General features: G+C 30.9%; 1 protein-coding gene across 1 annotated transcript in view; it reads right to left on the minus strand.

Moving 5' to 3' along the window:
- Window positions 1–24,399, minus strand: part of Dmd (dystrophin) — a 1,737,386-nt gene that overhangs the window by 1,284,559 nt on the left and 428,428 nt on the right. The window contains exons 26-29 of the mRNA XM_048796385.1: window positions 12,632–12,742; window positions 12,089–12,262; window positions 9,590–9,745; window positions 4,000–4,170 (exon numbers count right to left, since the gene is read on the minus strand). Of these exons, the coding sequence (XP_048652342.1) occupies window positions 4,000–4,170; window positions 9,590–9,745; window positions 12,089–12,262; window positions 12,632–12,742 (612 nt within the window). The remainder of the gene's footprint in view (window positions 1–3,999; window positions 4,171–9,589; window positions 9,746–12,088; window positions 12,263–12,631; window positions 12,743–24,399) is intronic.

The following is a 24,399-nucleotide window of genomic DNA, read 5'->3' on the forward strand; positions in this document are numbered from 1 at the left end:
TATATATATATATATATATATATATATATATATATATATAGAGAGAGAGAGAGAGAGAGAGAGAGAGAGAGAGAGAAGATACAGAAGACATTTTTTTTTCCTGTGTCCATGGAAGAGGAACTTAAATTCTCTGCTACCTGATTCTATTTAAAAGTTTAGGTGTTTGAAATAATATTCAAGGGAAGAATAGCTGGTTATTTACTTGTTTGGAAAATGTAAAATATGAACAGATGACTTCAGAGCATTCTAAGCTTGCGCCCTAATATTTTGTCTTCTAACAAAATCATTTTCTTGAATGGTACTTTGGCACTCTTTTTGTTTTGTGTGCAGGCATGCTGATAGAAAAATATGGCAATATAAACACTAATATAAGGATACTATCTCATTTATAATCCATTTTTTTTTACTTCTGAATCTAAGTCCTAGAAAAAGCTATCGTATTATTAGTAAAAATTATTTTAATGATGGTTTTGATAACTTGGACACCTGGAGTCTCATAAATAGGTTTAGTTCCTGGTTTTGTCTGCTGAGAAGCTTGTAGCAAAATTCATGGCTGTCTTTTTTCCTATCCATTTCACCACCCATGAGATATTGTGAACATATTTCTGTGAAAAGATTTCTTTATCTTCCTAGTGTAATTTTCCCTCATTTTCTAGTTTCTTTATGCTTGTCTAGTTCCACAATTTCTCTCTTTAGGCCCTGCAAAATATTTTTTGAAATTATATATATACAATAACTATAATTAAAATACTTTAAAATAAAATTGAAAATATTTGCTGTAATCAATACTATTGAAATTTTTGTTTAGACAAACTTAGGGTAAAACAATCACTATAGTGGTAACTGAAATTTTCATGTGTACAAAAAAATACTTACCTATACATTCAAATATTTGTAGACTAAATGAATATATTTTGGATGAACAGAACTGATAGAAATTCAGTAGGAATAAATAAAACAGTTTAAAAATAAGTTAACTATACATACTCAAATTTTCTCCAGTTATTAAGTACTTGTAATAACTGGCAAATGTAGTTAACATGTTGAATTAAATGCTTGCTTAGCTTATTTTTTTAAAGAAACTGACATCTATCCTTTGAAATAGGTAAGAATTACAGCTTGAATCTAATTCCCCATCTAACACGAAAGCACGTGAAATAAGAATAAACTTAACTGGACACATCTTCATACCACTCAAGCTTTCTATGTGACAAAGAGAGTCTAGAAATATTTGCAGAAAATATTCTTTTTTATTTTAATGATTTTAAGGCAAAGTTAGAACTTTACCATGAAACTATCGCCTTAGGTAATTTAGTCAGTAACTTCCTGAGGATTCTGATGTACAGAATTAATTTATGACATACTTTTAAATTTTCTCTTAACCTGTTTGTAAACTATAATCAGATTTTTTTCCAATTCTCTTATTACCAATCACTCCTCCTTTATACAATATTATAATCGCATTCCACTTTATATTTATAGAGCTACTCTACCGTTACGTGCTGAATTCTAGCCTCCAAAACTCATGACGTCCTGATTGGCAGTAGCTCAGAATGTTAAAATATTTGGAAAATGGCATTTAAAGGTATAAGTCTATTACAAGAAATCAAGATGTTGTCTAATCCAGTAAAATTATTGTCCCTATAAGAGAAATTTGGGACACAGACATGTATGGAAAAAAAGAGTATGTGAAGACCAAGATGGGCATCTATAAGCTAAGGAAGACAGGCTTCAGAATAAAGGAATCCTCCTTATACCTTGATCTTGGACTTCCATCTCCAGAACTGTGAAAAAATAAATTTCTATTGTGTGAACCACTAGCCTATAGTATTCTGTTTTAGCAGCCATAACAATCTAATATTCCTGCTTAATTTGAAAGGAGCAATGTAAGATATTATCCATGTGTCAAGAAGCAGATTTCTGAAAATAAAGTTTAGATGATTTTCATGAATCCCTAAAATTTACTATTGCTTGTTCCATGCATGTTTTACTATATTTCACATTTTGATGGGTCATGGATATTTTGGGTCTTGTGTGTTTGATGTTTTATGGGCACTCATGCTGAGAACTGTCAGTTGTAGGTCATGTGCTTTCTTTTAAATAGAGAGACAGCTCATAAAGCCTTTTTCTGCCTTTATGTAACTATTGATGTAAAGGGCATGTATGATACCACTCAGACCAAAATAATTGTGTCCCAGAATCCATTTTCTCCTTATTTATTTAAATACAACATCATTTAGAAAGGAGACATGACCACTCAGCTAGAGACCATATTTTGTCACCCTCCCTGAGGTATAGATAAGAGTTACACAAGTTTTGGCAAATGGGGTAAGAGCAGAAATATGTGTGGAACTTTTATAATGTAGTCACAAGAGAGAAATGCTTGTCTTCCACTTCTCTATCTCTACTGTGGTACACTGGAGTTAAGGTGTGACATTGGTAAGCAAGCTTCACACCCTGTGAGTACAAATACATAGAAGAGCGCAAAATGATGGAATGAAAAGGACCTAAATTTTGGAATGACTTCATATAGCAAAACTACTTCCTTTACTCTGAAATACTGACCTCACCTGAGATACAATACACCTCTGTCTTCTTTGAGTGACTACATTGTTGGTCTATTTCTTGTAGTAGCCAAGCTGTACCTAAGCATATAATTATTTAATCAAAATTACCAAAAAAATAGAAATGAGTTACATGTTTAAATGATAAGGTGAAAATAAGACCAATGTAATTATTAATCTGCACTCTGTATTCTTATTATAATAATCTCACATAATACATGCTCCTGAATTAATAACCATAACTCAAAAATCTTATCTCTAGCACTTAATCTATTTTCAATGGGAAGAAAATTAATTTTATTCACTACTACTTATTTGAATTTTTTATGTGTTAAACTTTTAACCACTAGTTATCCTCTAAACCTACATAAATAAAAATAGTTTTCAGTTTGGGTTTCATTATGATTGTAAGTTGCTATATGATGTACTTAAAATTTTCCAACTATGAATAATTTGAATAGACACACTGAATTAAAAACAAACCATAGATCTTTTTAAAAAGCTAGTCAATGCATGCATCCATGTCTTTTTAATTTAAAAAAAAATCAAGATGGTTGTTATTCTATTACATATTTACTTTTTTAACAAAATATTCTAATGCCTTGGCAAAGTTTGAGATGGGAAACATGCTATTAGTATCACAAATTCCCTTTATATCAGCACACTTTCAAATAATCTAGTAACAATTCATCTGGAAAAAAATTAAGCTATGAGTGCCATTACCTTAAATTCTAGGCAGCGATAAATGTCTGATTGGCTGTCAGAGAAATAGTAAGAATTTATCAGGTGATAATGAAAGGACACCCCATGGCCTTTGGTGATGGAAATGATACAAATCACTAGAGATTTTTTTTTTATTATGACCTTGTCAATTTGCTGATCTTTCAAGTTCTGTCCAGTCCAATTGTCTGCAGTCACTATGATCTTCTCCATTTCATGGTTGTAGTGTTTACCTGTGTAGTCTGTTCTTAAGTATGCTAGTAGAATATAAAGCCTCATTTCTGAACTGACTAGCTGACCAATAAAATATATACATATATGTATATATATACATATATGTATATATATGTGTGTATGTATGTGTGTGTGTGTATATATAAAATGTTCTTAAGATCTATCTATATCTATATCTATATCAATATCTATCTATATCTATATCTATATATAGATATAGATATATAGATATCTTAAGAACTTATTTATAACCAACTTGATTCCAAATAAACTTTGAGGAGACTCTTGCTGAAACTTACCACTGGCTTTATTATAGTCTTGAAATATACAAAAACTATTATTTAATCTTTGAGGAGAGGGAAAAATTAAGCAAGATAATATTTATAATTCTATTATTATTTCACATTAATACTTCCTTATAAAATCATATTACTATGTGTTTTCATATGTTAAATATAACCTGCAGTGATATGTGTTTTACCTTTCCCCAGGCAATTTCGGAATCCAAATTAGTAGGCATTCCTTCAACTGCTGATCTCTTTGTCAATTCCATATCTGTAGCTGCCAGCCATTCTGTCAAGACATTCATTTCCTTCCGCATCTTACGGGACAACTTCAAGCATTTCTCCAACTGCTGTTTTCTTTCTGTTACCTGAAATGAAAGATAATAAAATGTAATATGGTTTACTTTCCAACTCATGTTTACTTATAGCTACTTAATTGGAACTTTCATATTTCTGTCATTTTAAATTAACAATTTCCTTCTATATCTTAAAATTGTGTTTTAGAAAAAGTAATGTATTCTGCACATTAATAGTAAATAAAAACAGCCTTGAGCAGATAAGATTTCTTGTCCAAAAGATAGTATCTGCTGTCATAGTAGGGAAAAAAGCCATATAAGCTTGTCTCTAATATGAATAAAAATAATTTATGGACAAAATTTGTAATAAATGGAATGATATAAGTCAAAATGAAATATGTCCCATTTCTTGTAGAAAACCTAGAGTCATTTGTCAAAGAGATAGGCAAGCAAGTTTACAATCTTCTATATATAAATGAGGCCTGTTCTTGCAAGTAAGGTATCAAAATGGAGAAATCATATTCCTTTCAAAAAGCAAAAGTATTTGTGTGATATTTTCAATTTCATCATCAATACAATTTTAAAGTGCATTGCTTTTGTATACAACACCACCAAGTTTAGGTCTCTTCCTCCTTAAATGTAATTACCACAAAATAGGGGGAAAAATGAATGAGAAAACAAAATTTTCACTCTTATCAATAGAGAAAATCATGTCTTAATCTTCTCTGCTCTTCTATTCAGCATTTAAAACCAAAACCCAGGCTGGGGTTGTGGCTCAGTAGTAGCGCACTTGTCTGGCATGTGTGAGGCACTGTGTTCAATTCTCAGTACCACATATAAATAAATAAAATAAAGGTTTATCAACAACTAAAAATATTTAAAAAACCCAAAACCCCCTAAAAATAAATTCTTTCACATTCTCACATAGAGAATGAATTAACTTGTATTTCTCTACCACCTTCCCAGAATGTTCCTATATTTTTTAAGTTTGTTGGTCAATTTAATAAGAATCCCAGGGACTTTTCCTAAACAGTAGTCAACTCATTAGCAAAACCAGATAAACTGCAAATACTCAAAGACAAGTTCCCTCCACTCATGGCTCTTTTTATTATTGTGTTTCACTCCATACGTTTCCTTGAATGAAGAAACATCTCACATTAAGTATATTGTACAAGTTAAATAAAGCAATGAATGAAAACCCAAAAAAGTATTAATTGCAAGTCAGGAATGATAACCAGTAAAGAAATTAAAGTTTCTGATTTGATTTTTATGTGTTTTAACTATAGGAAAAAAAAAACATTCTGTCATGGAGGCTGGGAAACTGAGCATTAGATTTATAATATTTGACTCAGTAGAGGCAGTATGATAAAGCATATGCATGTTAGACTCTATGATGCCCAGTGTAGTTTTAACCTGCCTGTGATTTGAGGCAAGATACCTCATCTTCCTATTTTCACATCCATCAAATGGAATTGTTCTGTTTGGCAGATAGGGTTATGCTGAGGGTCAAAATAGACAACAGTTTGAAATAAATTGACATATCGTAACACTTAAATTACTTCTTTATTTCCATTCTGGGATGGCTCAAAGAAACTGGTACCTGAAAGTTCATGGCAAAAGTTTATGCCATATTAAATTTATTACTTTACTGGTAAAGAAAATCTTGAAAAGATTTGGCTTTGTTAGTAAGTGATCTGAAAAGTAGATTTCAAATTAATCTCACCCATAAGGAAATTGGTTAAAACAGTAACACCACCACCACTACAATTGCCCAGTTGAACAACATGCCCTAGATGTAATAAGTAGCACTAATACACACACACACACACACACACACACACATACACACACATTGTATACATGCATACAACCAAAAGAGAATGCATCTATAAGCATTAAAAAAAACAAAGGTAAAGATATACATAAAGAACTGAAAATGTTAAAATTAAAATAAACATCCTGAAACTCAAATACAAATTCAAAATATTCAACCAAGTTTATTAGTTCCTTTACAAGAGGTATGTATGCATTTAAAAAAATACTTAGTTGTTGAGGTTGCAAATTCATTTTTTAAACTGATTTTTCCCTTCTATTTTTCCTTTAGGGGAAGTAATAATATCTGCCCTTTTGACTGCAAGGATTTTTATTTGTGTGGGGGAGGAAAAAGCATACCTTATGGTGTGTTTATATGCAAAGTTATTATTTTTCTATATACTATTGGTAGAAAAGGATTCTAGATTCAGTATTTCAAAGAAACTCTATCTTCCCAGAGCTAATGCATTATTGATTTCTATTTATTTTATTTTGTTTTTGTCTAGCTAAATAGGTTTTGAAAAATCAGGAGACACTGCCACCTTAAGGAAAATTGAGTTTTATACATTTTTATGAATGTGGAGAATAGATACATTTAAAAGAGTGCCACCTGCAGTAAAATGTTTCAGCAGTCATTGTTTTATGAATACTTACAATTATATTTGGGGGACAATATAAGTACTGTTATTCATGTATATTTTCATAACAATCAAAGCATAGAGAGCCTTAGAAAATGGATTATGGTTATTACTACAAAAGTGTTAGGTTTAATATTTCTCAATAAAATTAATTAGACATAGAAACTATTTTATTGATTAAACAATAAGTTGTTATTTTTATTTTGCCTTTAAATATTTAGCATATGATTTTAATATCATTGTCATAGTTACTCCCCCCATAGACTTTTCTGGATGCCTGTGGGTAAGACCATGTGCAAAAATAACATAATTGTTTATTGTAAGAAATATGCTATGGACTTAATTGTGTAACCATAAATTCATATTTTATTTATTTTTATTTTTATTATTTTATTAAATTATTTATTTTGGGGGTGCTGGGGATAGAACTCAGGGGCACTCGAACACTGAGCCACATCCCCAGCCCTATTTTGTATTTTATTTAGAGACAGGGTCTTACTGAGTTGCTTAGTTCCTGGCTTTTGCTGAGGCTGGCTTTGAGCTTGTGATCCTCCTGCCTCAGCCTCCTGAGCCGCCAATCCAAATTCATATTTTAAAATCCTAACCCCTGTATGACTAAATTGAATCACTACATCTGGTCTTTGGAAAATAATTCAGATAAATAAGAACATAAATATGGGGTTCTAATCTGAGAGGATGGTGGTATTATAAGAAGGAGACAATGATTTCTGTCTTTCTGCGAAGTAAAGACACAGTGAAAAGATTGCCATCTGCAAGCCACTAAAAGTCCTCATTTGGAACTGACTGTGATGGCACCTTGATCTTGGACTCCCAGCCTTCAGAACTTAGAGAAATAAATTTCTGTGTTTAAGCCACCTAGTCTACTCTATTTTGTTATGGCAGCATGAGTTATCTACTACAAAAATGTAACATTATATTTGGGAGACGATATAAGTGTTGTTATTCATGTATATTATTGAATCTACAGATCACTACTCAAAGTGATCTATAGATTCAATAAATCTCTATAAAAGTTACAATAATATATATTGTGTGTATATATATATATTATATATATGTATATATATGAGATACAAGACAAATACAACTATGTGAATTCTGATGATGTTTAAATTAGAAGGGTTCCCCATTTTTAAACAATAGAATATGCTTATTGCCTTTGCTTTTACTAAGTAAAAGCACTGTTTCTGAAGATGTCTTGAAAGTCAACATGCAGACAATAATTTTTTTTCCTCAGCCAAAGAATACATGACTTATAGTCTTTTTATGATAGTATTTACACATGATCCCTTAATCATTAATGTTTCTAAATTACTATTTACTTAAAGCATAAATTCTTGCTCTATGTTTTTTTTTGCTGTACTCTGCAATGCTATTAAAGCATAATTTCTCAGTATTTCTTTTGTTTTTCTTTAATGATATGACTAAGTGCCAAATGGCTAAAACTAAATATCAGCTCTCAAGTATATATTTTCAGGGATAAATAAAGCTTTATATCATTATGGGAGTCATTCATTTCTTAATAGTAATAAACTCAGTGCACTAATAGTTTAATAATGTTACTTTTATGGTTTTAAATTTTAAGCAATTCAATCAATGTCATTTTATGTCAAATTTACTGCTTCAAAGACAAAAATTGGGGGGTAAGTATTTTATATCAAGGAAAAGCTCACATAATAATTTATATCTGAAAAAGTAAACTGAGAAAATAACCTTTTACAAAATATTTTTTTCTTAAATAAAAAGACTCAGCTGGATGCAGTTGTGCAAACCTGTAATATCAGCTACTGGGGAGGCTAAAAGGCAGGGGGATCACAGGGTCAAGGCCAACCTCTGTAACTTAGCTAGACCCTGTCTCAAAATAAAATAAAATGGGCTTGGGATGTAGCCCAGTGGCAGAATACTTACACAGCATTATGTGACTTTGAGTTTGATCCCCAGAACCCTAAATAAAATTGATACTCATTGACACAATTTTAGTGTAAGGCACCCTGATTGAATGATAAACTGTTGAGTATAAACATAACAGGTCTACTTAATTTAATAAATTATACCATTAGGATTATTATTAGAGGTTATTTGATTTATAATTAGAGACTAGAGATTTCTGCCTCTTTGTCCCCCTACTTTTTTGGCAGTGCACATTAGTCAAGGACTCTATCACTGAGCTGTATCTCCAGTCCTAAGACTAGAAATTGAAGAAACACAAATAAATTGAAATATATCCTATGTTCATAAAGACATAGCTAAAATGTTCATACTACTCAAACTGATCTGTAGATTCAATAAATCTCTATAAAAGTTACAGTAAATATATAAAGGACTTATATATTTATATAAGATATAAAGGACTTAACTGCCTATTCATACTATCTCATTAGCTATGTGGAGTGGGTTATACAAGATATGGCCACATGGGGAAGTAATTTCTGTGGCATGAGCCAACTCCATTACACTAAATACGATCTACATGGAAAGTATCAGCTCTACTAGAACAAATATAAATACATGATAGTTTATAATATTCACCAGTCTCCAAGTCATCATACATAGATATATACAAGGGAAACAAGACAAATTTAAAACAAGGAACATTTTTATAACTACCTGATGGGCCTATAAAAACCTCCCTGAATTCATATACTTTTCAATATAGTATCAAGGTGAACCTCACTGATTAATTATTGTTTCTTAAGAATTATACATGTGCAGGGACACATGACTCTATTTCCAGCAACTCAGGAGGCTAGTGCAAGAGGATCCCAAGTTTGAGGCCAGCCTTAGCAACATATCGAGACCCTGTCTCAAAATTAAAAATTTTGAAAAGGGCTGGGGATGTAGGCCAGTGGTAGATTGCCCCTGGGTTCAGTCCCTATTACTAGAAAAAAAAGAAAGAAATTACACATGAAAAAATACATACCTGTGTGAGAAAAAAAGACAAAAAGAATGACAACAAGGATTTCTGTGCAGTTTATAAGGAAAGTGGAAAAGTAGTGTTTGTGATCTCAACATGCACGCACCTTCGCACCCAGCTCATTATAATGCAATTTCAAAGCTGTCACTCTTTCATCAAGCTCTTTGGGGTTTTCCGTCTGCTTCTTCTGTACAATTTGACGTCCGGTTTTTATCACCATTTCCACTTCAGACTTCACCTCACTCAGACTTTTATACAAATTCTAAGTTAAAATATAAAATGAAACATAAGAAACAATGTTAAATCAACTCATAATATTAAAAAATACAGGGTTTCATCTTAAGGCTGTTTGGTTTCCATTTTTAATGGGGTAGTATTTGCAGCTGTTGTCAGTATCTAATGTTTGCATTTCTTTTAATTTAATGTTTCTATTTGTGATTATTTATATATATATATATATATATACACACACATATATATACATATATACATATATATTATATATTATATAAAATCATGCATAATTTGCAGCTTTTCTTATTATAGTAGGAGTGCATCATACATATTTAGTTCTTTAGTCCAAGCTCATAAAGGTCATTCTAAATATTACAAGATTTCTGTTTGTTAAGAGTTAAATAATCCTAGCCATGAGTTTGGATGAATCAATTCCCTCAATCACTGGGTATTTACTAGTGTCTATCACGTACCATAGAGTATTTGAGTCACAAGGGAATCTGCAATGAACAAATCAACATGTTCACTGTTGTCCTCATGGTGCTTAGGGTAAAATTTTCAGATGATAGTTTCAAAATATATTGTCATATATAAGAATGGGAACTAAATTTAAATATATTAATTCTAATTTTTTTTCTTTTTGGTACTGAGGCACTTAACCACTGAGCCACATCCACAGCCTATATATATATATAATTTAGAGACAGGGTCTCACTGAGTTGCTTAGGAACTTGCTAAGTTACTGAAAGTTACTGAGGCTGGCTTCGAAATCATGTTCCTCCTGCCTCAGCCTCCTGAGCCACTGGGATTATGAATGTAACCATTAAATTTAATATTAAATAAATTAATCTTTCATTTGTCCTGGAAAAATATGTGTTTGTAGTATAGGTTCATGTATGTTTGTATATGTACACTATATATAATGTTTTATAATATAATTTGTTCAGCACTAAACACAAATTACTTATTACTACTAAGAAATAAACTTGCTAGTAGATAATAGTGTCAGAATAAAACTGGGTTTGTTTTCACTTTTAAGTTTAAAATCAATGTGCACAAGGAGTGCTTTGTATAGGCTGAAAACTTATCTGATTAATTAAGGCTATAGGCATAGTCTATTTCCATCTTAATTCCCTGTTTGATATCTGATGGTAATATTCCTTTATCAATAATTATGACTTATGTCTGGGCTTTCCAGATTACTTTTACTTCATCTTCCTTCTGTCTTATAAGATGTCAAAAAATATATAGGCATCTGGAAGCATTGAGATCATTCCTTGCTATATGGCAATCTATTATATGACTTTTGGAATCAGAGATATTTCCAAATGTCTTATTCTTTATATTGAAAAATATCTTATTCATTTATCTTAGATGAAAGGTCACATATATATAATACTTGAAGAACAAAATGCTAAATAAACATTTCCACTTTTAATGCTAATAATATTCAGTGGTTCATTTTAGGTGAATTTAAACCATGATTACTCTGAATATACAGTTATAATAATACTTATATTGTTTTCCTAGACACCCTCACACTCCAGTTTATGTTGTCAAAGGGATCACCTGACTTGGTGAATTTCTAATAACAGAAAGAATAGAACATATTCCAAAGTCAAATTAAAATATATGTTACAAGTCATTTGTATCTTTCCTTGCCTTTTTATATTATTTGCCTATAGCACTTCATTGTATATTCAACCTAATATTCAAAGGAAAGATATTACAATTTGGGCTGGGGATGTGGCTCAAGTGGTAGCGTGCTCGCCTGGCATGCGTGCGGCCCGGGTTCGATCCTCAGGACCACATACAAACAAAGATGTTGTGTCTGCCGAAAACTAAAAAATAAATATTTAAAAAAAAAAAAAGATATTACAATTTGGAGTAAGAATACTTGGGATATAATCTTGCTATGCCCTTCACAGTTTTTTGTCTTTGTATCCTCTTACCTAATCCTTAGCCTCAAGAATTAGAGATGACTTGTGTACATTACTTAGCTTACTTGGCCCCCTTTGTTTCTGAAATGGTTATTTATATTGGAACTAGTGATATAGTTGTTGCATGTAGATCAATATGCTTCCTTTCTTGATTTTCATTTAAATATATGTACAAAGTACCATAGAATCATATAAAGACCTCATCTGCATTCTTCATAGTCCTTAGAAGAATTTTACATTCAAGAAAGACACTTAAAGAATGGCATTTAAATGGTTCCAATTACAGTAAGAGTTACTGTTTATCAATACATGGCCAATTTTTGTTCTTAACCTTAAACCTAATTAGTTTATTTATTGCAGTTATCTAAAAGCAATTTTCATAATTAGGAAATTCAAGGGATAGCTGGTTACTTGCCACCAGGTATACCTACCACACAATGATTTAACTGTGACTGTACTACTTCCTGTTCAACACTCTTTGTTTCCAGTGCAGGCAAGTGCATCTTCACTTCATCTAAAATCATTTTACTTTCTTCTAGACGCTGTTCAAAATTGGCTGGTTTCTGGAATAATCGAAACTTCATGGAGACATCCTGCAATTTTTTCTGTAAAAACAATGTAAGGAGGCACCAATTTTATTTTGCCTTCCATAAAACAATCAGTCATATTTTTATTAATGCATCTTATTTCCAGAAATGAAAAGTAAATATTTTTCTAATCATCAAACACAAAGAATACACATATTTGAGAAAATACAGTGTTTTTCCTTAGTCTGAGATGAAGTAAAAACTAATCTGTTAATATTTTATCTTTAAAATGCACAAATCAAGAAAGCCCATACAGAGAGGCATTATAGTCTGGTTTTTGAATAATGCATTCAATACCAATGTTGCTAAAAATCAACACGACTAATATACACTAGAGTTTTAATGTGTAGATGAAACAAGATCCTTAGTTTATGCAATAAAATATACCTGTGCAACATCAATTTGGGATAGAACTCTTTGGGTAGCCTCCTTTCCTTGGTTATGTTTCTTCATTTCTTCTAAACTGATCTCATGACTTGTCAATTCTGACTGGATTTTCTGTTGGGAGAACAGCATTATTAGTTAGAATAATCTGAATGTTACTACAAAGGACAATCCACTTTCCATGAAGATAGAATTTTAAAACTCTCCTAAACCATTACTAAAATGTAGTCTCCTTTAAAATGATAGTAACCACTTTCTTGCCTATCATAAATTATCAAAAACTCAATCATTTACTACTTCCCTATTGGGATAATACTGAAAACTAAATGATCATTTTGACTAAATGATAACAACCAGCTATGTCAGACACCATTTGCAACCAGGGAATTTTCATTTATATCTAATATGTAGAAGTGATACTGTTTTATCTTTGAAGTTACACCCCAAAATGACCAATAACAAGTTGTTAATATTTATAAATAAGCTGTTTTACAGGGATAATATATGATGAGAAATTTGCATATGGATAATGTTCCTTAATAGTGATCTTCAATCATTCTTTGCCATATTTCATTTAAATTTCAGGGAAACTATAGATCTAGAAAAGAGAAGTAAAATGTTTCAACTGTCATTTCTCTTTGTCTGATAGACACTTAATAGCTTCCTACAGATATTCATTTATAAACTCTGAGTAACTGTAAATTTTATTTCCATATTTTCTATACTCAATAAGGACCTTAAAATTTCCACTCAAAAATATATCTTTAGTTGACTTATGAATTTTTAACCCAGTTATAGGTATTTATCAAATCCTGCAGTGTGCAGAAAACAAAACAATAAATTCATTCATTTCTTTCTGTCAGCTCCAGCAAAAATCAGCTAGTAGTCAAGTTGTTCTAATTTAAAATTCATTGCCAGATCATCATAAATAAATGAGAGAAGAATAATCTTAATATGTACCACAGTGCCCATAAAATTATCATGCAAAACAATTTGTGTACTGTATATTAGTATACAATAATTTTTAACAATTGAAGTCAATTCTTCTATGTATTATTAGAAAATATCATTGATTTTGCTTAGCAATCACCACAAAGAGCTACAGCCTTCAATTGAGTAATGAAAATTATAATAAGAAAATGGGCTCAGTGTTGGATGAGTTCCTTCAGATGTATAGTTACAAATTCCAGACATATCTTAATATCATTCAGTAGCATAATAATCCTAAAATCACAAACTTAAATCAATTATGAATTAGTTAAGTAATAAAAATTCTGCCTTTAAATTATAGGCTAAGATAAATGTATATTTTAATATATACAATATTTTCATTGGTTAACTAACTATCATATGTGGAAATAGTGATATGTTCTTATTCTTCAGAATCCATATAATCTGGGGGATAGGAATTGATCTGGATATCCAATGATATTTTCAGAACAAGAAACGCTGAATAATCTACAAAATTTAGTGGGAGTATGTAGATGGAGTGACACTTATACAGGGGGGTTAAATGTTGCCACAGGGAAAGTGGTAAAGTAGAAATGTGACTGATTAGTAAACATTGCAGGGAGTAGCAGATGCTATAGAAACTTTATGGTCAATACTTTTCATCTATGAAATGCTCAACCCCTTCAAAAATATGGAACATAACAACCATGTCTGTGTCACATAATTCTGGCCACCATCAACCTCATGAATAATTAGAACATGGAAAATGCATGTGTAGAGATATATCCATTAGATTTCCTCTAAAATATTTAGAACCAACAGTAAAAAGTCTGGCCAAATTCTGTGGATATTTAAAGCTGTATTTTGAAATTGTGCTTATGAAATTCTAGCTTATGGTGCTGATTTTAAAAATGCAAAATCTACTAACAAAGGTTGAACTGGAATCTATTTCCCAAAGATGACTGTAACTGCATTACCCACAACACAGGCTACTCTCACCACTCCCCTGTTAAGTGGGTTTATTTCTTCACTTCTTTAAATCTGAATTAGTGTTTGGTCTTCCTAGAACAATAGAATACAGTTACAGTAGAGGTGATTCTCCATCAGTTACATCAAAAGTCCTTATCTGACCTGATGGCTTCTAATTCTGTCTTTTTGGAACCCTCACTTTTAGGGTGCTGTTTCTTAGAATCCATTTAAAATAGTATGTTCCAAGAAGTCCAAGCCACATGAAGAGGCCATAGGTAAATACTTTAGTAAATAATATCAAGTGACCTGACAGTAGGCAACTGCTAGCCATGTGAGTGAATCACCTTGGTGTCCAACCCAGTTGAGTTTCCAGGTTCTTCTACTACCAAGTAACTATACTATCAGCTAACAAGTAACTATAGTTATAGTTAGATATAGTTAGATAACTATAGTTTATATGGTATAAATATAGTAGATACCCCAAGGGAGAACATCCACTTGAGTCTTTTTTAAGTACACAAAACCATTAGAGATAATGATGAATGGTTTTTACCAATGACCAACACATGAGCTCTAGAGTCTTTCTGAGTAAAAGCTTTTCTATTGCCCACAACTTCCTTGAGACATCATGTATGCTTATGGAAAAATTTTCTTAACCAATTTTTTGGCTTTAGTTATTTCAATTGTTTTTGTGTACATAGGATTCCTAACTAATGTACTGGATATGCAAGGCAACATAATTTCTATTTTTAAAAAAGCATTTCTAGTTGAGAAATAACAAAATGTGGAGACAAGGCACTAAAAAGTACGAGGAATTTGGCAGAAATATAACTGGAAATGTAGGTAGAAATTAGCAATTAAATGGCTTTATGTCCTAAATGAATGTCTTTTAGTACTGTGAAAATGAAGCACATTTTAAAATTTGAGACTATTAGAAATGAAAAATAATTTCAGTAAAGTTACAGAATACAAAATCAGTACAAAATCATTAGCATTCTTATACAACACTAGTAAATTTGCTGAGAAGGAAATCATGAAAGCAATCCCATTCATGAGAGCTACAAATTAAATAAAAACCTATTAATAAATTTAACCAAGGAAGTGAAGTACCTCTACAATGAAAATTACAAAACACTGATAAAAGAAAATGAAAAAGACAAAAAATGGAAAGTCCTCCCATGTTCATGTACTAGAATAATATTAAGATGTCTACACTACACACAGTAATTTACATACTCAATGAAATCCCTATAAAAACAACTCAGTATTTTTTAGAGAACTAGGAAAAAACAACTGTAGAATACTGATCACTAGAGGTAGGAAGGGTATGGGGTAAAGGGAGGAAGGACAAAGGAAGATTGGATTTGATCAGTATACAATGAAGATATGTGTTGAAATATTACACTGAACCACATTAATATATACAACTAATACATGTTAATCAAAAACAATTTTTAAAATAAAATGATCATAATTATAAATAATAGTGTTACTGATAATACTCAAAGCAACTGAAGAAACTCACAGTGAGACTGTGTCACTATCAATCAGCAATATTTTGAAATAAGCTGATACTTTTTGATCACAATGGATTATGTATTTGTATGCATATATACAGAAAGTTAAGGAGAGGGTGTCAATGTATCTTTGTATGATATGTATTTATTTTGATGTTTTCAAACATTAAAGAGAAAAAGGGAGGGAGGGAAATGAGAGACTCATGGAAAACACAGGCATTTAGGGGGCATATAAAAAAAGAACACCAAAAAATGGGGGGATCTATTTAGAAGAATAAGATAACCAGGACAGAGAGAATGTCATTTTAATCAAGTGATGTAAGAATTTTAAGACTTAGAGGGAGGTCAACAATTTCAGTTTTGAGACAGATCAAATGAGATAAGTAGTAATAAGGGTACATTAGCTGGTCAATGAGTACTGTATTTGGGACAGCGTCAGTAGATAATGAGAGCTGAAATCAGATTTTCAAGGGATGAAGCCTGATTAAGGATCATGAAGCATCCTTATGAAAATAATTTTAATGGTTTTTGAAGACTTTGACTCTACACATATTGAAATTCAGGTCAATCAGATTGGAATATGTTTTAAGGCTACATGAAGGCAGCTAATGGGTAAAGTCATTTTTAAAAATCTAAGAAGTGATTAGAAAAACCCTATGGAAAGAAAGGGAATTGGAATAAAGAACGAAGGTCATATATAGTGGCAAATATTGATAGGGGAAGTAGTAGCACTTTTTCAGAAACCACAATACAAAAAAAGATAAGTTTTGATGTGGAGAGGCAAGAAGTTGAATTCTTCCTACTTGATGTAGCATCAGGAGAAATAACAATGTAGGTCTCCAGGCTCTGACTTGCCACCTAGGACAAAGCACTAAAATGTTCTGAGCCTCAGTTTTCTCATCTTCAAAAATGATGACAACTCAGCAATGGGGCTTGATTAGAATGAGTAGGCAGCATATCTCGAAAATTCTCATAAATAGACCAAAAGAATAGATGAGGTAGTCTATGTAAAAATATCTGTTCAAGTTGTTTGTGCAAAAATTATTCACAAATTGTCAGTGATGTTACATATTTTCTTATAAGGATGAGACCTTTCCTATATCCTAATCAAATTATTGTAAGCATTTACCATATTTATTTACAAATGAGGGTAGAAATATTAATATACTCAAGGAAACATGGCTAGAAAGTAAATTCAATTACCTTTAAACAATTATACTGACTCTTAAACTATAATTTAAAACTAAAAATATCTCCCAGTTGGACATGTATCACGTAAAACAGAAATGTAATCTAGCTTGCATATTGATAACACTTACTTAATTCAGTTAACAAGTTATTCAGCATGCACTATTCAATTTCACAAAGTGAGAAAAAAGTCTTTTATCCTATTTAGGCAGAATGGAGTAATATAAGCAGATTACAAAGCAGAAATATATGTTGTATTATAGAAAAAATTCTATGCAAAGAGAAATGTTAATATTTATTATAAAACCTGGTAAAATTTTAAGATGCTTGCATAATTGAAACTGTATATGGCCATAAAGGGGTTTTGGCAGGGTACAGACTAAGAAAATGTGATCTCAATCTAGCCAGTGGGAATCACAGCAGCAAAGATGAGGTTTTAGATATGAAGAGTGTGTATGCATAGTTTTATGGAGGGAAATACTGAATGTGGGAAAATTAAGAACTACAGTGTAGAGGAAAAATCAATGTGAAGTTATCAAACCTATAACCAATCATTTAATTTTCAATTTTTGCTTTGTGTTGGTTTTTCTTAGTATCTGTCAAGATTCTGGAAGCTTTGTGTTACAAAACAAAGCAAGGACAATCTGAGTTATAATTGAGATACAGGTCTCCTGATGTTATATTTCACATTTTCCTGAGAGAATCACACTGGTTTCATGACTCATAAATAATAGAAACAGTAAATTTCAACAGAAACATAGTTAAAGTAGCAAAATGAGGTTACTTATAGAGGACAACTATTTATGGTCTAACAGGAATTCTCCATCTACTACTTTTGGATTAATTAGATATTTTCATAAAAATAATATAAAGCCAACTATATAATCTTGCTATTGCAAAAAACTAAAATACATGTGATCATATAGCAAGCATGTACATAATTAACACTGCATATGCAAAGTTAAAAAAAGGAAGTAGCAATTGTAATGAATATAATCCTTTATTTCATTAAAGATGGTAAAGGGAAAAATTATAGAACAAAAAAAATCAATCAAACATTAAAGACATTTCCAATATAGCACTTTGCAATTAACTGAGCTAAGAGCAGAGCTTTTTTATCATGTTTTACCTCATCAGACCATTCTCATATATCAAATTAATGACAGAAAGTGGCAAACAAAATGAAGCTGTAGTTGGCTGAAGTATTTAATAGAATACAGGAAACGATATCAAATAATTATTGGAGCTTTTGTAATGTCAAAGAAAGGAAATGATTCTAGAGAAAATATTTCAGAAAGAAAAATATTAAAAGACATCATGTTGAGTCCATTTAATGATTAATGATGCAGTATAACATACAGATTATCAATTTTGAAAAAGATAGTCATTTTGAACTTGCATTCTCAAGAAGAGGAAATATCCACATATAATATATACTTACAAAATTAAAAGAGGAAAATGCATTTTTCAAACATGGGAATGTGAAAAAAATATAACTATGATCACATACACATTATTTTTAAAATTTTATATCATGCTTCATTATAACTTGACAAGCAATAAAAGAAGAAATTCACACAGCTTTAATCACTATTTGCTTAAAAACCTCCTAAATTGATTAGATAAATTAGAAAGAATACCACCTAGAAATTGAATTTTACCATCTTTTGTGTCCATTTGCGGTCACACTCCATTCTTACCTCCAGCATCAACTATTAATCTAGGCTGTCCAAATCATTTGTCAGTTGTAATGGTCAAATAAAACTATGTGGATGCTTTGAAATATTAGATATTCACATGGTGTAGTACTTGAAAAATATGTAATACATGTAGAGGCTGAAGTATGTGCTTCACAGTAATCATTACTTTTTATGTGAAAATTTACATTTTGTACATTTATATTTTGGAATTCTTCCAAAGCTCTGAACTTTGGCAATATCATAAGACACTATGACAAGGTATCATGATACTATTAAGTTCCATTACAAAAATGTTTTTCAGTGGTTATGGTAAACTTGGCTGGCCATCAATTTCTTAATGTTGATCTTCTGTGTTCTCTTATGAGCTACAAGATGGCAGGAACCATTTTGGGTTTATTCACTCTTTAAAATTTTTGCATTACCTATTACATTTCTCTAACACAACATTAGTAACTAACCACTTGTGGAATTTAGTAAATTTTTAAAAATATGTATTGAGCATCTGCTGGGTGACCCAACCCTCTTTCAGTTGAACATTGGTAGAGGGGAATGCAGGTAGACATAGAAAACAACTAAAAAGCAAATTAGAGATAAAATTTCATATAATAAATGTTAAAAGAACAAAAAAAAAAACCAAATTCTGGCATGATGGTGTTATCTGGATGTGCATTTTGGATTAATTATTCTCTGTAAGTTATTCTGTTTTATATAAGAGTAACTGAGAAAATACATTGAATCTGAATTGCCTCAAAATATAGATTACTGTGAGAATCTTCATTGTGACTGTAGTATGAAGCTTCTAGTTTCATCTTTATATTTAGAATTTGTGGAGGTATTTTTTACAATAAGATACTAGAATTTAATTGTAGACTTAGTGTGTACACTTCTAAGTTTATCATATAAAATTCACATTTCTTTACTATAGAGTTTTTCTTATTACATGATGTGTGGCATGTATCTAATCTTTTAACTCTTCTGCAATCCTTTGTTATGATTATTTCCACACAATTAAACATGTCAAAATAAAAAACAGTCATTCTAAGTTGGCAAATAATCACTTCTATATACTAACACACAGAGGTAGTAGGCAGGGTTGTGACAGATTTGACATTAAATGCACAGAATTTACCATTGTATCTACTTTTATGAATAAGAAAATTATTTCTGTCATGGGTAGGTGAGAAATACTTGGGCCAAACCTCTATATTAGTCACTCCTTTTCTTCTTCTTTGGTTAATTATCACATGAACTCAATCTGATAGACCAAAAGCCACATTTAGGTCTTTATTTTTAAGCTGCTGATTTTGATATTTTGCAATGTTTACATGTAACTATGATCAAGTATATTCAATGTGAGTAAAAGGTTTAGCTACTATAAACACAATACCTCAATTATGAATTTTCTAATGTAAAAGCTAATGTAGTCAGCTTAAATTAACAACTTTGGTTTAAAAAGTTTCTTTTCTATTTACTGGTACTATATGGGAAGAAAAAGAGATGGAAGGAAGAAACTGAGTCTGTGGTAGATACCCTGGGATGTCAAAAGTCCCAGCATGGCCAATGAAATATTAGCACCAATTTTCTAATTTATTTTGAGGTCTTCTCCGTAGATAATAATTTGTTTTCTAAATTAGTCTATTTTCATTTCTTGATTCATGCACATAAACCTACTCTGTGGGAGATTACAAAATATGGGAACTGAAATATGTGAAATACATGAAATAAAATAGTTATGCTATTACAATTGCTGCTGGGAAACTCCCTGCTTCTTGCAATAATCTAAATAATATGGTCATATTCTCCTTTGCAAAATTTGAATCACCAACACATAATGACATGGATAAATTTAACAGTTGCCTATGTTGGGTTGTTATAACATATCATTCTTACATTCAAAAACTGAAATTACTTCAAAAGGAGAAAAAGTGTGTTGAAGTATTTTTGTAATTTCAAGAATTATAGATATGTGAGTAGCTATTTAAACCTACTTATCAGTGACCCCTAAAATTATTTAGAGGCACATCCAAGCCAATTAACACATGTGATATTAGAAAAAAAATGGAAATAAGAACATACTGAGTTCAGTCTAAAATATCCTTACTGAAAATGCTATTGGTCTAAATTATTTTGTGAAGCAGATCTCGCCATTTTTCTACCTTCTCTACATTTTCTACCTTCCCCCATTTTTATAAAAGGGAGAAGACAATTGAAATAGGAGAGAAAATCATAGTAGTTTGATTATCACTCTCACTTCCTTTCATTGACATCTTGACAAAGCCATGGGTGAGGGAGAGTTTCTAAAATTTGGAATGACTGGGTATACCTAGATTCTGACTTGACTGGTACAGCCTGCATAGTTGATTTTTGGCATCTTAGGTGCCAAAACTTAACCTGTACTCAGTATATAGTGCTGGAAAACTAAGGCATACACAATATAATCATGACATGTGTTTATTTGCAGTTACATAATTTTGTGATTTTATTTTTATAATTGTTTCAAAGAAACACATGGCTTTATATTTTTAATCATAATGGTTTTAAACTAGTTCTTCAGTTTCTGGTTTCTACTATAGAAGATATATTTCTAGATATATAAATATTTGCCTATGTGTTTTATTCCATTTGAATCAATACATTACCATTTTGGTTTGATAGTTTAATAAAACTTGGCAAGTGAGCTGGCACTGAGCAGCTGAGCTGCAATCATACCATTTAAGATTATGGTTTGGTTATGGGCTATTATTCGAAAGAAAATACTCATAGGTCATGCTATGATGATATTCTTGTAGTATTTAGTTTTATTGTCTAAGTGATTAAATTTTGCTTTTGTGAGTTCACATCTCTAGATAAAAAAGTAATTTTTTCAATCCAATTCAGAAACAAAGGGCTCAATTTTCTAATTATGCCAGATAACTTCGAGTCAATGCACATGCCGAAGAAGTAGGAAGCTCTTTTTGGTCATATAGTTAGTCAAATGTGAATGAAATGAAGTACCTTGGTTTACATCTACTTTTATAGATAATAATAATCAGGAATTTATACATAAGGCACACATTTCCTTGATTCTGGAATGTTTTTATTGCTGAGGATCTCAATCAATCTTAAAAGGCAACTCTATTAACAGATTAAAATTTAGTAGCAAAACTATCAGTATACCACATGGTGGAGTAAGATATCCACAAATCTGTTCTATCAATATTCACAGAAAATGTAAGCACATATTGAAAAGAGCACTAAATATGGCAATGTCATTCATTTTGTCCTGATTCTCAGAGATGAATTAAATTAACTTGCAATTTCTGAAAAGGGAAAACAAAGCCATTTAATCCTTTATTTAGAATAAAATTTTACCCACATTAAAGAAACACATTTGTTACTGTTAACATAAAACATTAAATTTTTCACCTATTGTGTATGTATGTCATATATACACAGTTTGAAAAATGTCATTTTGGTGGCATTCTAAATAGGTCTGGTGTCTGACACACTGTGATTAAGTTCTTATTTAACAAACAACTTTTTTACTCTCTACTTGTTTCTTACATGGGATTTTCAAATTGAGCTTTAGGAAATGTAGTCCTTGAAGAAAATCTAAGTATTGATAACTGTTTCAGGAAATAATTCATTTATTCTCATCTTAAAAAAAAAAAAAAAAAACTTAAAGAAGAAGAATGTTTCAGTAGCTTTTAGATGGCTTTCATTTCCCAATATTATATATTACCACTGGGGGATTCAATATTAAAAAGTATCTTGACAATGCCAGTGCAAATCAGAAATATATGGAAAATGAATTTGAGCTTCTTAGTACTCTAAAATCTCTTTGTTAAAGTAGGTTGGAACTATCTTCATTTACCTACGTTTAGCTGCAAGTACTTCTCAACTGCTACAGTTAATACTGCTTTTATTGTCAACTTTTAAGAGTATAAAAATATATTAAAAACTAGTATATCATATTCATATCCAAATAAAAGAATGCATGCAGGGTCCTATACCATAACCTTTTCAGCTAAAGAAAAATGCTTTCCCAGATTCTCCATTTTTCTTCTAAGCCAAAAGAAATCGTTAGTCTATTTTGGATTTGCTACTTATATTTTCATCCTACAAATCTCATGATTAATTCTTTGTATATTTTAAAGTACAAATTTATAATTTTAAAGTTTAATATTTATTCTGACAATTTTTTCCTAACTTCCATTCAGAAAGTTTTGAGCATTCTTTAATCAAACATTCATTTAAGTTCATATCACTAAATTATAAAAAAGAACTACTTCTTTGTATTTATTTTATAATTGTGAATTCCTTCTCAATTCAGCTAATTATTTCTTATTTCAATATCTTGCATTTCACTAAGATCTGACTGTAAAATTTTCTGTATGAGTCGAATTGGGATGGTATCAGGAAGAGTTAATGTTAGAGAACTTGACTAGACTTTTGCATTTATTAAAAAAAATGTACAGACTGGAGACATTAAGATGCTCAATCATGTTTACTACTATCCTCCATTTGTACTACTGTATTTACTCTTGCTGTTCCAGTGAAAATCTAAGATAAGAAGTTTTTTAAAATCAAGATTTCCCCCATACTTCCCTTTTTTTACCCTACTTTGTAATGGTGTGCATTCCATAAGGAATTCCTTTGCTCCGAACTTTTTGATCCTATCAAAGCTACCTGTACTCTTCCCCACATTCTGAGCAACTTTCTAGGTCAAACATAGACAATATGGTATACTAACCCATGCTATTATGGCCATTGATGCCTTGGGCACCAACTTCACTGTGATTCAATGCAGTGTAACTGCATTGGAACCATCATCTACAATCTAGTATTTTACCTCAAAACTGATTATAAAGTGAGAAACTTCAGGTATCTCTAGCAGTCAGTACAGAGAGGGCCTTTAGAATTTATAGATTATCTTCTAATGCCCCTGGCATCATTGCTAGTATATTTAAGTTACAAGCTCATAGGTTGGCTCATAGGTTCATAATATGCGTATAGTACTCAAAAAGTAGCTAGATTACCTTACTAACAAACAATTCTAAAGACACTTGATAAATAATACCTTATGATACTTTACATGCATTTAGAAGTTGTTTTAAAATACTTGGCAGTTTAAAAATACTTCCAAAGTTCAAAGGAAATTTAGAGATGACATAAATTTACTCATTTTAAATTCAACTTAGATTTGATTTCATTATTATTTTAATTCTCATTTTAGAAAATCTGGTTAAATACATTTCACAATTTGGATTAAATATGAGTGAATGTTTCAGTGTGCCCATATGAGTATAACCATCATGATCAGTAGTGATAAGATGCAAATTTACCTAATTTAGTGCTATCAACTACTTGCAATACATTATCATAGAACCAGAAATCATATGACTTGTAATCCCATGATAACAAAGATGACTTATAATTCTATGATAACAAAATGTTGGAGACTACT

This window comes from Marmota marmota, unplaced genomic scaffold (genome assembly GCF_001458135.2).
Source record: "Marmota marmota marmota unplaced genomic scaffold, marMar, whole genome shotgun sequence".
Classification (NCBI taxonomy): domain Eukaryota; kingdom Metazoa; phylum Chordata; class Mammalia; order Rodentia; family Sciuridae; genus Marmota; species Marmota marmota.